The sequence below is a fragment of the Pollachius pollachius genome (assembly GCF_949987615.1).
Source record: "Pollachius pollachius genome assembly, chromosome: 6".
Classification (NCBI taxonomy): Eukaryota; Metazoa; Chordata; class Actinopteri; order Gadiformes; family Gadidae; genus Pollachius; species Pollachius pollachius.
This window is the reverse complement of record NC_136939.1, coordinates 3254599-3269395: the sequence shown is the minus strand read 5'-3', so window position 1 is coordinate 3269395 and position 14797 is coordinate 3254599. Positions and strand designations below refer to the sequence as shown.

General features: G+C 50.0%; 1 protein-coding gene across 4 annotated transcripts; it reads right to left on the bottom strand.

Annotated features, from left to right (window-relative positions):
• Window positions 1-346: 346 nt before the first annotated feature.
• mtmr2 (myotubularin related protein 2) lies at window positions 347-13631 on the bottom strand. 4 transcript variants are annotated; one of them, XM_079738252.1, is made up of 16 exons: window positions 13405-13631; window positions 12980-13076; window positions 12686-12709; window positions 12516-12579; window positions 12296-12390; window positions 11651-11755; window positions 10215-10319; window positions 9941-10024; window positions 8794-8943; window positions 8045-8233; window positions 6891-7076; window positions 6214-6420; window positions 5391-5483; window positions 4838-4951; window positions 3380-3556; window positions 347-2886 (listed from the first exon to the last, which is right to left on the bottom strand). In XM_079738252.1, exons 1-16 carry the CDS (start codon window positions 13482-13484, stop codon window positions 2722-2724), a joined length of 1935 nt encoding a protein of 644 aa, XP_079594378.1. In that variant the 5' UTR covers window positions 13485-13631; the 3' UTR covers window positions 347-2721. The 4 variants fall into 4 exon arrangements, with proteins under 4 accessions (XP_079594378.1, XP_079594379.1, XP_079594380.1 ...); XM_079738253.1 differs by having other exon boundaries at window positions 12516-12576; XM_079738254.1 differs by having other exon boundaries at window positions 12980-13073.
• Between the last annotated feature and the right edge of the window lie 1166 nt (window positions 13632-14797).

Below are 14797 nucleotides of genomic sequence, written 5' to 3'. Positions count from 1 at the left end.
TGGGGTGTGATTATTAATAACCCAGGGACATAAGACAATCCAATAGAAGCCGCACGGCTCTTCTGTCACTGATCCAAATACCACAGCTCATTGTTCTGCTGAGGTCTGCCGGCGTCACGTGAGGACAGAGGGCAGCCAAACACAGCATGACATCATGGACACGCAAAGGTTGTTCTCCTCGCATGCTCCAAGTCTTAAATGTACCGTCTAAATATAACATCACAATGAACAAAAGTAAAGCACAATACAATGAACACAAGTGTGCGATAATATTGTAATATTCACATTTTCCATACATCGCTGCCTATGAAGAGCAAAGCGTACACAGACCAATATTGGTGGACACATGAGCAGTCTTTGGTGAGCTGGGCATGGTAACCAGACGTAATAAGAGACGCGAAGAGGTCATAGCGCCACTTTATTATGGGATGGATCACAATATCTGGTTCATCAATCATAAACTGTAACAGTGACCTCCGTCTCATGCTAGGTTCCACGTGTACTTAAAAAGGCACTAAATCGTATCTCTAGATCCAGTAATGTCCTGAAACTCACACCTGAAGTACTCACTATGCAGACAAGTCAGACTGGTTGGGCACCTTGTTAAATCACTGGTTGGGCATCTTGTTAAATCGCTGATTGTGCACCTGGTTTCCTTGTTAAATCACTAGTTACACACCTGGTTAAATCACTGGTTGCACACCTGGTTAAATCACTGAGGCGGAACGCAGACAGTGTTAAAAAAGGCAGATGTCTTCTCCCATTAGTTATGGCAAACAACCTCTTAAAACATTGTTCTTAGTGTATAATCGGTGTTGTCTCATTTTTATAACAATAAGTCCAATGTAACACAAAAAGTTTGGCCCAAAGGTCATCTCACTGCCGGTTGGATGAAACCATGAACACATATTGACTCAACTAACAACAAGCTGAGAAAGCGTGAAAACATGTCCTTCATAAAGTAGAATAGTGTTGTTACGTGTTAAGTTTGAAAAGTTCAAGGGTGTAAGTTATCATTAAGAGGAATATCATACTGTAGCTATACTGCTACGCTGCAAACGTGTCTAAGGATACGGTCAACCGTCGTATCGTTTTTGGTCACACTACTTAAGAGTTGAACCCAGTTCCTGGTTTAGTTTTGTTCGTGTTCCAGATGACCCAGAGCCCTACCGGGATGTGGTTCAGTGTACAGCACACCTGCATGCGTCATGGCCGGCAAGTGAGCGTCTACGCAGACGCCGTGTCTACATTAAGCCCCTAGAGAGTGTATACAAGCCATACTATTCATTAATAACTTAGTTTAATAACCACTAGTGTTTCTCAGAGGATCAGTCCTTGCGTCTGGTTGGCTGATATGTTGGAGCGTTCCCATTGGACGATGTCTCAGCCCTGGAGGTCGGGGGGGGCGGGGCTACAGCACCACTGCTCTGGGCGCTAAATACGTCTGGCACACACACGCACACATACAAACAGACGCACATACACACACAGACGTACACACACACTCTCTTTGGTGCAGGGCGGTCATTAGTGTGGAAGGTAGGGCCCGTGGTAGGTAGAGTCTTCTAGAAGGTAGGGCCCTTGGTAGGTAGAGTCTTCTAGAAGGTAGGGCCCTTGGTAGGTAGGGTCTTCTAGAAGGTAGGGCCCTTGGTAGGTAGAGTCTTCTAGAAGGTACGGCCCTTGGTAGGTAGAGTCTTCTAGAAGCTAGGGCCCTTGGTAGGTAGAGTCTTCTAGAAGGTAGGGCCCTTGGTAGGTAGAGTCTTCTAGAAGGTAGGGCCCTTGGTAGGTAGAGTCTTCTAGAAGCTAGGGCCCTTGGTAGGTAGAGTCTTCTAGAAGGTAGGGCCCTTGGTAGGTAGAGTCTTCTAGAAGGTAGGGCCCTTGGTAGGTAGGGTCTTCTAGAAGGTAGGGCCCTTGGTAGGTAGGGTCTTCTAGAAGGTAGGGCCCTTGGTAGGTAGAGTCTTCTAGAAGGTAGGGCCCTTGGTAGGTAGAGTCTTCTAGAAGGTAGGGCCCTTGGTAGGTAGAGTCTTCTAGAAGCTAGGGCCCTTGGTAGGTAGGGTCTTCTAGAAGGTAGGGCCCTTAGTAGGTAGAGTCTTCTAGAAGGTAGGGCCCTTGGTAGGTAGAGTCTTCTAGAAGCTAGGGCCCTTGGTAGGTAGAGTCTTCTAGAAGGTACGGCCCTTGGTAGGTAGAGTCTTCTAGAAGCTAGGGCTCTTGGTAGGTAGAGTCTTCTAGAAGGTAGGGCCCTTGGTAGGTAGAGTCTTCTAGAAGGTAGGGCCCTTGGTAGGTAGAGTCTTCTAGAAGCTAGGGCCCTTGGTAGGTAGAGTCTTCTAGAAGGTAGGGCCCTTGGTAGGTAGAGTCTTCTAGAAGGTAGGGCCCTTGGTAGGTAGAGTCTTCTAGAAGCTAGGGCCCTTGGTAGGTAAGGTAGCTAAGGATGTGTAGAGGCCGGTAGAATATTGGTGACAGCAGGGTCTATTCTAGAGTGGAGGATATTCTAGAAGGTATGGTTCTAGAAGGTAGGGTCTCCTAAAAGGTAGTTTTCTAGAAGGTCGGATATTGTAGGCAGTAGGATGTTGTAGAAGGTAGGGTCTTTCTTCTAGAGTGTAGTGTCTCCTATGCGGTAGGGTTCTAGAAGTTAGGGTTCTTGTGGTAGGTAGAGTCTCCTAGACGGTATGATATTGTAGGCAGTAGGGTGAGCTAGAAGGTAGGGTGATGGAGGGGGGGGCTTCAGACGAAGGTCTGGACGGGGGTGATGGAGCGGGTGGGGGACCCCGCCCTCTCGGAGGAGGAGGAGGCGGAGCGGTTCGTCACCTCCCTCTGCAGCTCCTCCACCCTCCGCTGGAGCTCCGCCCGCCGGGCCAGCAGCTCCTTGTAGCGCTGGTGCACCGGCTCCTACACACACACACACACACACACACACACACACACACACACACACACACACACACACACACGTCACATTAGGTAGGCCTCTGTATTGCCCCTGTATTTGTTCTTTCATTAGGTAGGCCTACGTCACAGCCTCCACTCCAGATAGCGCCATTATGCGTTACCATGGCAAAATATTAACAAGGAACCAAGTCTCTGTATTGATTCACAGCCTACTCGTGATCACATGACCAACACACATGTAGGAATGACTAAATATATACACAACTAAACTGTATAATAAATACAAAAATGTACATATGTATATATATATATATATATAGAGATATAAAAATCAATAAAAACTTAAATACATTTAAAATGCCAAAAAGAGATAAGCTTATCTCATTATTAAGTTGAGCTGATATACGTTATATTCTGTCCCACTTGGACCCGTTCTGGACGTTATTCAGACCTCTGCTCCCAAAAGGGTGGACATGACCCAAGCACCACCCACCTGTGGCCTCATGCGGGGGTTCCAGCGGACGTAGTACCCCACCCAGAGCTCCAGGTGGCGCAGGCTGACCACGGGGAACAGGACGTGGTTGGAGTAGTTGACGTAGAGCGGGTTGCTGAAGTCCTCCAGCTGGCTGTTGATGAACGACCACAGCGACATGCTCCTCTTGGAGAGCTCCTGCAGAACCACCACCAGCAGTTAGGAACCACATGCATCAAGGAGGAACCACCAGCAGTTAGGAACCACAAGCAGTTAGGAACCACAAGCATCAGTGAGGAACCACCAGCAGTTAGGAACCACAAGCATCAGTGAGGAACCACCACCAGCAGTGAGGAACTACAAGCATCAGTGAGGAACCACCACCAGCAGTGAGGAACCACCAGCAGTGAGGAACCACCAGCAGTTAGGAACCACAAGCAGTTAGGAACCACAAGCATCAGTGAGGAACCACCACCAGCAGTGAGGAACCACAAGCAGTGAGGAACCACCAGCAGTTAGGAACCACAAGCATCAGTGAGGAACCACAAGCATCAGTGAGGAACCACCACCAGCAGTGAGGAACCACACGCATCCGTGAGGAACAACCAGCAGTTAGGAACCACACGCATCCGTGAGGAACCACCAGCAGTTAGGAACCACCAGCAGTTAGGAACCACCAGCAGTGAAAAACCACCACCAGCAGTGAGGAACCACCAGCAGCAGTGAGGAACCACCAGCAGTTAGGAACCACAAGCATCAGTGAGGAACCACAAGCATCAGTGAGGAACCACCAGCAGTTAGGAACCACCACCAGCAGTGAGGAAACACCACCAGCAGTGAGGAAACACCACCAGCAGTGAGGAAACACCACCAGTAGTTAGGAACCACCAGCAGTTAGGAACCACCAGCAGTTAGGAACCACCAGCAGTTAGGAACCACCAGCAGTTAGGAACCACAAGCAGTGAGGAACCAACACAAGCAGTGAGGACCCAACAACAGCAGTTAGGAACCACCAGCAGTGAGGAGCCACCTTCAGCAGTGAGGAACCAACACCAGCAATGAGGATCCAACAAAAACAGTGAGGAACCAGCAGCAGTGAGGAACCACAAGCAGCGGTGAGGAACCACCAGCAGTGAGGTACCAGCAGCAGCAGTGAGGAACCACATGCACTGGAAACTAAAGTCTAACTGGTGTGTTGTTCCCTGCCTGTTGCTGCAGGCTGTGGACCTGCTGACTTCCACAGGGTAAAATAGAGTCAGTGTGATGTGTTTGTTTAATTATGTACCATCCTGCTATGTTTTACCGTTCATTATGGTAGACCAGTTTAGGGGACACGTCATCTTCACACAGACCACGTCCGGAATCAGCACTATAAGTGCGAGCACCGGCGTAGAGACGCATGGTGGTTGTGGCATACAGGAGTAGGATCTGGCCTCATCCTCCTCCCATCTCAGACCAGGAGAACCAGGAGTATCTCACCTCCTTCACTCTCTGCTGCTCGCTGTTGCACAAGAAGGTCCCGAACAGCCCGCTGTAGAGGTGGTCCAACACGGTGACCAGGAAGTTCTCGTTGAACTCAAACGCTGCTGGGAACTGGAAACAAACAAACCCACTTTAACATGGCCACACATTAACATCACTACAAACTTTAACATCACAACACTTTAACATAACAACACTTAACATCGCTACACTTTAACATCACTAAGCACTTTAACACTCTGGTTCTTCAAAGAGCACTAACAGAAGGTACGGTCGGTTCTTCATGGAGAACTAACAGTTGGTACGGTTCTTTATGGAGCACTAATAGAAGGTAGGGTTCCTCATAGAGCACCAACAGGAGGTAGGGTTCTTCCTAGAGCACTAACAGAAGGTACGGTTCCTCATAGAGCACTAACAGAAGGTAGGGTTCTTCATAGAGCACTAACAGGAGGTACGGTTCTTCATAGAGCACTAACAGAAGGTAGGGTTCCTCATAGAGCACCAACAGGAGGTAGGGTTCTTCATAGAGCACTAACAGGTCGGTTCCTACCTGGCGGGTCATCTGCCAGACACAGTCGATGAACTGGACGAAGACGGGCGAGCGGTCGGCGTCCGTGTGGTTTTTGTCGCCGTGGCCGATCCTCTGGACAGGAAACAGGAAGTGGGTTAGTGGGATTTGGGTTTGTGCTGCCGTGAGCAGACATCCTAGTGAACATCAGAACCCACAGTATAGAGCATACCAGGTTGGGGTAAGACAGTATAGAGACATGAGGAGGTGCCTTCTTAACGGAGAGTACCAGTTAGGGGTTAGACAGTACAGACAGGAGGAGGTGCGTACCAGGTAGGGGTTAGACAGTACAGACAGGAGGAGGTGCTACCAGGTAGGGGTTAGACAGTAGACAGGAGGAGGTGCCTTTATAAGGAGTGTACCAGGTAGGGGTTAGACAGTACAGACAGGAGGAGGTGCTACCAGGTAGGGGTTAGACAGTACAGCCAGGAGGAGGTGCTACAAGGTAGGGGTTAGACAGTACAGACAGGAGGAGGTGCTACCAGGTAGGGGTTAGACAGTACAGACAGGAGGAGGTGCTACAAGGTAGGGGTTAGACAGTACAGACAGGAGGAGGTGCTACCAGGTAGGGGTTAGACAGTGCAGACAGGAGGAGGTGCTACCAGGTAGGGGTTAGACAGTAGACAGGAGGAGGTGCTACCAGGTAGGGGTTAGACAGTGCAGACAGGAGGAGGTGCTACCAGGTAGGGGTTAGACAGTACAGAGACAGGAGGAGGTGCTACCAGGTAGGGGTTAGACAGTGCAGACAGGAGGAGGTGCTACCAGGTAGGGGTTAGACAGTACAGAGACAGGAGGAGGTGCGTACCAGCTGGAAGCGGTGTCCGAAGCTCAGCCACTCCTTCTCCAGGAGCACCTGGAAGCCCCGTGTGGTCCGGTAGAAGCCGTCCAGCATGAGCATGGAGAGGGAGGTGAGCTGGGCAGTGCGGTCCCAGCCGTCGCTGCAGTGCACCACCACCGACGTCTTCCCCGACTCCACCTTGTCCGCGATCCTCAGGGCTCCTGCCATGATCAGCTAAGAACACACACACACACACACAGGGGTAAAGACACACACATACACATATACAGATACACACACACACACACAGGGGAAGACATAGACACATAGACACACACACACACACACAGGGGCAGACACACACACACACACACAGGGGTAAAGACACACACACAGGGGAAGACATAGACACACACACACTCACACACAGGGGCAGACACACACACACACACAGGGATAAAGACACACACACACACACACAGGGGAAGACATAGACACACACACAGGGGCAGACACACACACACACGGGAAGGCACACACGCACACACACACACAGGGGTATAGAGACACACACAGGGGAGAGACACACACACACACACAAGGGAAGACATACACACACAAACACATTCAAGTCACCCCTCATGAAATCATTGTAACATTGTCATATCTGAATCTCCACCATCTTCTCCTCTGGCACCGCCCACCTTGATGTGCTCCAGCCAATGGGTGGACTCCAGGTTGGACAGCCAATGGGGCTCCTCGATGTTGGGGTACACCACCTCCTTCAGCTTGCGGAGGGACTCTCTCATCACGTGGATGTTGTGGATGTCCAGGAATACCAGCTCCGCGTTCTGGTAGGCGTCCTCGCTCTCGTAGCCCCCGCCCTTCATCTGGATAACACCGTAATACATCATATATAATACAACATTATATTCATATTAAACATCATTATTTTTAAAGGGGACATATCACACCACCAGGTGTGAGTGTGATTAGCCGTTGCAAGCCGTTTTTTTGTAAATGTGCAGCTTCTGACATCACAGGTGGGCGTGTCCACCTAGATGTGTGCTGGATAGATCAGTCTACCTGCCTACCCAGTGGACCGTAGCAAACGTTGCTCAGCTATCCGTCATACATCTAGGTGAACACGCCGACCTGTGATGACCTGTGATGGGTCGGCTTAGCTCAGGAGGCTGAGCAGTTGTCCATGTGTCCCTGAGCAAGACACTTAACCCTGACTGCTCCTGACGAGCTGGCTGTCGCCTTGCATGGTTGACTCTGCCGTCGGTGTGTCAATGTGTGTATTAACCGATGTAAGGCGCTTTGGATAAAGGCGTCTGCTAAAGGCCCTAATTGTAATTGTAATGTCAGAAGCTGCACATTTTCAAAACGGCTTGTAACGGCTAATCACACTCACACCTGGTGGTATAATATGTCCCCTTTAATAGGGTATAGGGTATATAACAGGTTCACATCCTCTCTCCCTTAGCCCCCAACCTGCCTAGGGATGCTACATAGCTAGCCTAGCTTAGCACTACCTTGTCCGCAGCTAGCCTAGCACATCGCTACCTTGTCAGCAGCTAGCCTAGCATAGGATTACCTTGTCAGCAGCTAGCCTAGCATAGCACAGCGCTACCTTGTCAGCAGCTAGTCTAGCCTAGCGCTACCTTGTCAGCAGCTAGCCTAGCATAGCACAGCGCTACCATGTCAGCAGCTAGTCAAGCCTAGCGCAACCTTGTCAGCAGCTAGCCTAGCCTAGCGCAACCTTCTCAGCAGCTAGCCTAGCACAGCGCTACATTGTCAGCAGCTAGCCTAGCACAGTGCTACCTTGTCAGCAGCTAGCCTAGCCTAGCGCTACCTTGTTGGCAGCGGCGTTGACGCTGGGCCGGGCGTCGAAGATAAACAGCTTGTGCGACTGGGCGTTGGCGTCCATGATGGCCTGCAGGTACTTCTCGTCCTCCTTGCTCCTCTTCCCGTTCACCCCCACCATGGGCTGGCTGCAGCGGGTCACCGTGGCCTGGCTCTCTGGGTGGATCCACGACAACACCTGCACCCACACCACCACACGACTGGGTTACTGTTTACTTCATCCAAAGCAATTTACAGTGAATACAGTGACAGGTTAAGGAGCAGGTCGGGGTTAGACAGTACAGAGACAGGTCATTAAGGAGCAGGTAGGGGTTAGACAGTAAATAGATGGCTTATTAAGGAGCAGGTAGGGGTTAGACAGTAAATAGACGGCTTATTAAGGAGCAGGTAGGGGTTAGACAGTACAGAGCAAGTCATTATGGAGCAGGTAGGGGTTAGACAGTACAGAGACAGGTCATTAAGGAGCAGGTAGGGGTCAGACAGTACAGAGACAGGTCATTAAGGAGCAGGTAGGGGTCAGACAGTACAGAGACAGGTCGTTAAGGAGCAGGTAGGGGTCAGGGGTCATCTTGCTCTAGGACCCCTACAGGTAGACAGTGGACTTTAGGGACCCCAAAATACTTGTTGCGATGTTATGGGTGCCAAAATAGCCGGTTTGCGATCCAAACAAAGTGCTGCCCTGGGCCTCTACGGCCGCAGTGTGGGCAGGGAGCCCAGTGAAAGGGTCCGGGTACTCACGGGGATCCGACCTTTGGCCCGGAAGGCGGCCACCCTCCTGATGTCCTCGTCGGGGATGTTGACCGGCACGGCCAGGGAGGAGGGGTAGGTGTCACACAGCTCGTAGTGGTCGTTGGCCTTCGTCACACGCCAGCTCTCGTTGGGGATGCCCTGGGGGAGCAGAGAACACAGACTGAGGGGTGGAGCAGAGAACACAGTCTGAGGGGTGGAGTATATAACACAGACTGAGGGGTGGAGTATATAACACAGTCTGAGGGGTGGAGTATAGAGTACAGTCTGAGGGGTGGAGTATATAACACAGACTGAGGGGTGGAGTAAAGAACACAGACTGAGGGGTGGAGTATATAACACAGACTGAGGGGTGGAGTAAAGAACACAGTCTGAGGGGTGGAGTAAAGAACACAGACTGAGGGGTGGAGTATATAACACAGACTGAGGGGTGGAGTATATAACACAGACTGAGGGGTGGAGTAAAGAACACAGTCTGAGGGGTGGAGTATAGAGTACAGTCTGAGGGGTGGAGTATATAACACAGACTGAGGGGTGGAGTATAGAGTACAGTCTGAAGGGTGGAGTAAAGAACACAGTCTGAGGGGAGGAGTATATAACACAATCTGAGGGGTGGAGTAAAGAGAACAGTCTAAAGGGTGGAGTATAGAGTACAGTCTGAAGAGTGGAGTAAAGAATGCAGTCTGAGGGGTGGAGTATATAACACAGACTGAGGGGTGGAGTATAGAATACAGTCTGAAAGGTGGAGTATATAACACAGTCTGAAGGGTTGAGTATAGAGTACAGTCTGAGGGGTGGAGTATAGAATGCAGTCTGACCTGGTGGAGTATAAAAACCCTTACTCGAGGAGTACTTATGTCCTCTAGTTTGGACCAGGACCAGGTACCTTCAGCCCTCACTAGATGAAGTACTTGTGTCCCGTGTGGACCAGGTACCTCCACCCCTTCCCACTTGGATCAGGTACCTCCAACCCTTCCCACTTGGACCAGGTACCTCCAACCCTTCCCACTTGGACCAGGTACCTCCACCCCTTCCCACTTGGACCAGGTTCCTCCAACCCTTCCCACTTGGACCAGGTACCTCCACCCCTTCCCACTTGGACCAGGTACCTCCACCCCTTCCCACTTGGACCAGGTACCTGTCTCTTGTACTCAGCGATAGCGTCGTAAACCTTCCATCCGTTCTCCGGGAACACCTGACCGTATTCAAATGCAAAGATTGGCTGAGGGAGAGAGAAATCTTTTAGTATTATGTTCATCTTACTTGTTTAACCTTTCATTTTTTTTAGATGTAAAAATGTGTACTTTCCATGCCAAAAGAGCTCCTAAATAATTGAAGGGAGGGCGAGAGCTAGAGAAAAACAAACACAGATAGATAGACAGACAGACAGACGGAGAGGGGTCTCTACTCACCAGCCCGTTGGAAACCGGGAACGCGTATTTCATCAGGACTTCAAAGATGGACTTCTTCAGAGCGTCCTCCGACTGTTTGTGAGCGAAGCGTAGGTTTCTCATGTCCTGGTGAAGACAGAGAACTCAGTAAGTGATCAGTAGTAGTTCACTGAGTGATCAGCAGTAGTTCACTGAGTGATCAGCAGTAGTTCCCTGAGTGATCAGTAGTATTCCCTGAGTGATCAGTAGTAGTTCCCTGAGTGATCAGTAGTAGTTCACTGAGTGATCAGTATTAGTTCACTGAGTGATCAGTAGTAGTTCACTGAGTGATCAGTAGTAGTTCACTGAGTGATCAGTAGTAGTTCACTGAGTGATTAGTAGCAGTTCACAGAGCGATAATTAGGAGTTAACTGAGTGATTAGTAGTAGAACGAAGTGGTTGGCAGCTTTTCACTAACTCATGGCAAATACAAATCATGAGTCTGTTTGTACATACACAACCTTTATCTGACATTTCAACCTTTTAAATCTTTTTTAATTCAAATATCAATAACTCAATAATCCATCAATGTCCTGTGACCCTATCTGAACATCAGGGTCCCCAATAGGTCGCGCCCTCCTGGTGGAACCCTGGTACGAAAGTGATGTCATCATGATGTAGTGTAGGTGGGGTACCCTTGTTCTAGAGTGATGTCATCAGTGTAGTGTAGGTGGGGTACCCCTGTCCTACAGTGATGTCATCACAGTGAAGTGTAGGTGGGGTACCCCTCTCCTAGAGTGATGTCATCTGTGGGGGGGTACCCCTGTCCTAGAGTGATGTCATCACAGTGAAGTGTAGGTGGGGTACCCCTGTCCTAGAGTGATGTCATCTGTAGGGGGGGTACCCCTGTCCTAAAGTGATGTGATCATGATGTAGTGTAGGTGGGGTACCCTTGTTCTAGAGTGATGTCATCAGTGTAGTGTAGGTGGGGTACCCCTGTCCTACAGTGATGTCATCACAGTGAAGTGTAGGTGGGGTACCCCTCTCCTAGAGTGATGTCATCTGTAGGGGGGGTACCCCTGTCCTAGAGTGATGTCATCACAGTGTAGTATAGGTGGGGTACCCCTGTCCTACAGTGATGTCATCTGTGGGGGGGTACCCCTGTCCTAGAGTGATGTCAACACAGTGTAGTGTAGGTGGGGTACCCCTGTCCAAGAGTGATGTCATCTGTAGGGGGGGTACCCCTGATCTAGAGTGATGTCATCTCTACGGGGAGTACCCCTGTCCCACAGTGATGTCGTCACAGTGTAGTGTAGGGGGGGTACCCCTGTCCCACAGTGATGTCGTCACAGTGTAGTGTAGGGGGGGTACCCCTGTCCCACAGTGATGTCGTCACAGTGTAGTGTAGGGGGGGGTACCCCTGTCCCACAGCGATGTCATCACAGTACAGTGTAGAAGGAGGGGTCCCCCTCCAGTACCTTGCAGACCAGACCGTAGGACACGTCTCCCCGACTGGACGCTCCGCCGATCTTCTCCACGCGGCTCACCACCCCCAGCGGCAGGTCCAGTACGAACACCGGCTCCTGGAGAACCACACCAGAGACTCCATCTGTAATAACGCTTTACCTGTCTGTAGTACTTTATTATTAAAGATAGGTAAAGCATTAATACAGATGGATACTTTATCTATTTGTATTAATGCTTTATCCATCTTTAATAATCATTTATCCCTTTCTATTTATGCTTGTTCTATCTTATAAATACTTTATTAATACTGTCTCCCTCCCAGATCTAAAGAGAGGTCGCTAGTCAGGAAGACCAGGGCGGTAATAATAATTAAACGTCGAGGAAATGATTCACTTCCCTCCAGAGCTGCAGCCAACCATGAATCCATCAATCTTTATTTACAAAGAGCTTTTTGTGCAACAAAAAAAACACACAATACAAAGTGCAAAACACGGAAGCAACACAACAAGAACTAGAAACTAGTTTGACATAACAGAACACACCTGAGAACCACAGAGCGACCTTGGAGAGGGGGAATTCAACAGAATGAGGTATGTACTGTATGTGACTAAAGAAAGCTAAGCTCAAAGGGCGAAACGTTGCCATGTTGCTCTCACCTGGTCCATGCACCTGAAGAACAGCCGGTAGTTGGTCACGTTCACCGTGCCTCGCAGGGGCCCCCGGAACGGACAGATGTACATCACGTCTTTGGCTGTCAGAAGACAGACCAACATGAGGTCATGGTGACGTCATCACACACTCATCCAGTGAAGGGAATGGGCCTGCTACGTTGTGATTTCGCGAGACAGTGAACAGAAGAAGAAGAGTGCCACTCACCAATATCTACGACAGTTTCGCCTGGAAGTAACTGTGGCTCTTCTTTACACTCGTTGGGTATCTGCTGACGACACAACAAGCCTTAAAGCACTGCCTCTCTCTGACTTCAAATCAGAGCTTGACAGATGGAGGAACCTTCTGACCCGGTCTGTAGGACTGCAGTCACTCACCTTGGTCTGGGCTTTCGGTCGGACCTGAACGCAAACACAGAGTTACATCACAGAATTTACATAAAAGATTAAAAAAGAAACATACAACACATCTGGACAGGATATAACATTTAAAAATGCAATATAAATATAAAATCACAAAAACAGTGGGAGGAATTACTAAATGGCTAGGATGTACAAATACCAGGTTGATAGAGACATGTAGTAGTAGTCTAGCAGTAGTTCAGTTGTAGTTTAGTAGTTGCCAAGTAGTAGTTTAGTAGTAATCTAGTAGTTTATTAGTGAGCGACCAACCTTGAGCTCCGGGGAGAGCTCCGCGGAGGTGCTGACCGACTCAGAGGACATGGCCGAGGGGGGCTTCGTCTGGTCGGAGCGGGAGGTGGAGGTACTGCTGTAGGAAAACACACAGTCATGCTCGACCCCTTAGTCTGCAGGAAGTGACAATATCGCAACATTTGGGAGTTATTTTTCAATTTAACCGAATCGTTTTGTTCTTAAATCAACTTAAGGAGGTTTGTACGGGACAATGTGTTAAGTGGATAATTATACAGTGTTATGAGGTGTGGTTGAGAGACTTAGGTCATACAAAGTCCATATGTGAAGTAAACCCGCAGGTATTATTAATAATGATACAACTATTTGGTGAGTACGCCACAGTAGCAAATTCTTGCAAGTCTGAAAATAAAGGTTTTTCCGTAGTTTAGTAAATCTTTTTCTACCTGGAAAGTGAATCCACACTGGCTTGACGGGAGGAGGACCTCTTGGATCCCAGACTGTCCATACTGCCGCTCTTCTCCATGTCTAACACCTCAACATGCACACATCGAGAAGGGTAAGGTTATAGAATGAAGCGATCCGGAAAGTAAGGAGAATATCCTCAGGGAACTGTTCAACATCCGCAGTAAGAGGATAATCCCGACGAAAAATAGGAAGCTGCCATCTTCTACTCCCAGCCCACAACAATGACGGCATTGGGGATGTCGCCCCCTGCTGGTAGAGGATCAGAATACATTGAACCCAGGCCTGACCACGACCTCCCCACCTTCTGCTAAAGACCACACCACACCCTAACCCCACCTACTGCAGAGGACCATAATACACCACACCCTAACCCCACCTGCTGCTAAGGACCACAACACGCCCCACCACCTAGACCTTAACACACCACCCTAACCCCATCACCTAGAGACCTTAACACCCCACCCTAACCCCATCACCTAGAGACCATAACACCCCCACCCTAACCCCGTCACCTAGAGACCATAACACCCCCACCCTAACCCCGTCACCTAGAGACCATAACACCCCCACCCTAACCCTGTCACCTAGAGACCATAACACCCCCACCCTAACCCCGTCACCTAGAGAGCATAACACCCCCACCCTAACCCCGTCACCTAGACCATAACACCCCCACCCTAACCCCATCACCTAGAGACCATAACACCCCACCCTAACCCCGTCACCTAGACCATAACACCCCCACCCTAACCCCGTCACCTAGAGACCATAACACCCCACCCTAACCCCGTCACCTAGAGACCATAACACCCCCACCCTAACCCCATCACCTAGACCATAACACCCCCACCCTAACCCCGTCACCTAGACCTTAACACCCCACCCTAACCCCGTCACCTAGAGACCATAACACCCCCACCCTTACCCCGTCACCTAGAGACCATAACACCCCACCCTAACCCCGTCACCTAGAGACCATAACACCCCCACCCTAACCCCGTCACCTAGAGACCATAACACCCCACCCTAACCCCGTCACCTAGAGACCATAACACCCCCACCCTAACCCCGTCACCTAGAGACCATAACACCCCCACCCTAACCCCGTCACCTAGAGACCATAACACCCCCACCCTAACCGCGTCACCTAGAGACCATAACACCCCACCCTAACCCCGTCACCTAGAGACCATAACACCCCCACCCTAACCCCACCACCTAGAGACCATAACACCCCCATCCTAACCCCGTAACACCCCCACCCTAACCCCGTCACCTAGACCATAACACCCCCACCCTAACCCAACCACCTAGAGACCTTAACACCCCACCCTAACCCCGTCACCTAGAGACCATAACACCCCACCCTAA

Coding starts and splice junctions, on each gene's coding strand:
- mtmr2 (XM_079738252.1), bottom strand. CDS start 13,484: ATGGAGAAGAGCGGCAGTATGGACAGTCTGGGATCCAAGAGGTCCTCC. Junction 13,077..13,404: donor AGTGTGGATTCACTTTCCAG/GTAGAAAAAGAT, acceptor GTTTTCCTACAG/CAGTACCTCCACCTCCCGCT. Junction 8,944..9,940: donor TCGCTGAGTACAAGAGACAG/GTACCTGGTCCA, acceptor CTGCTCCCCCAG/GGCATCCCCAACGAGAGCTG.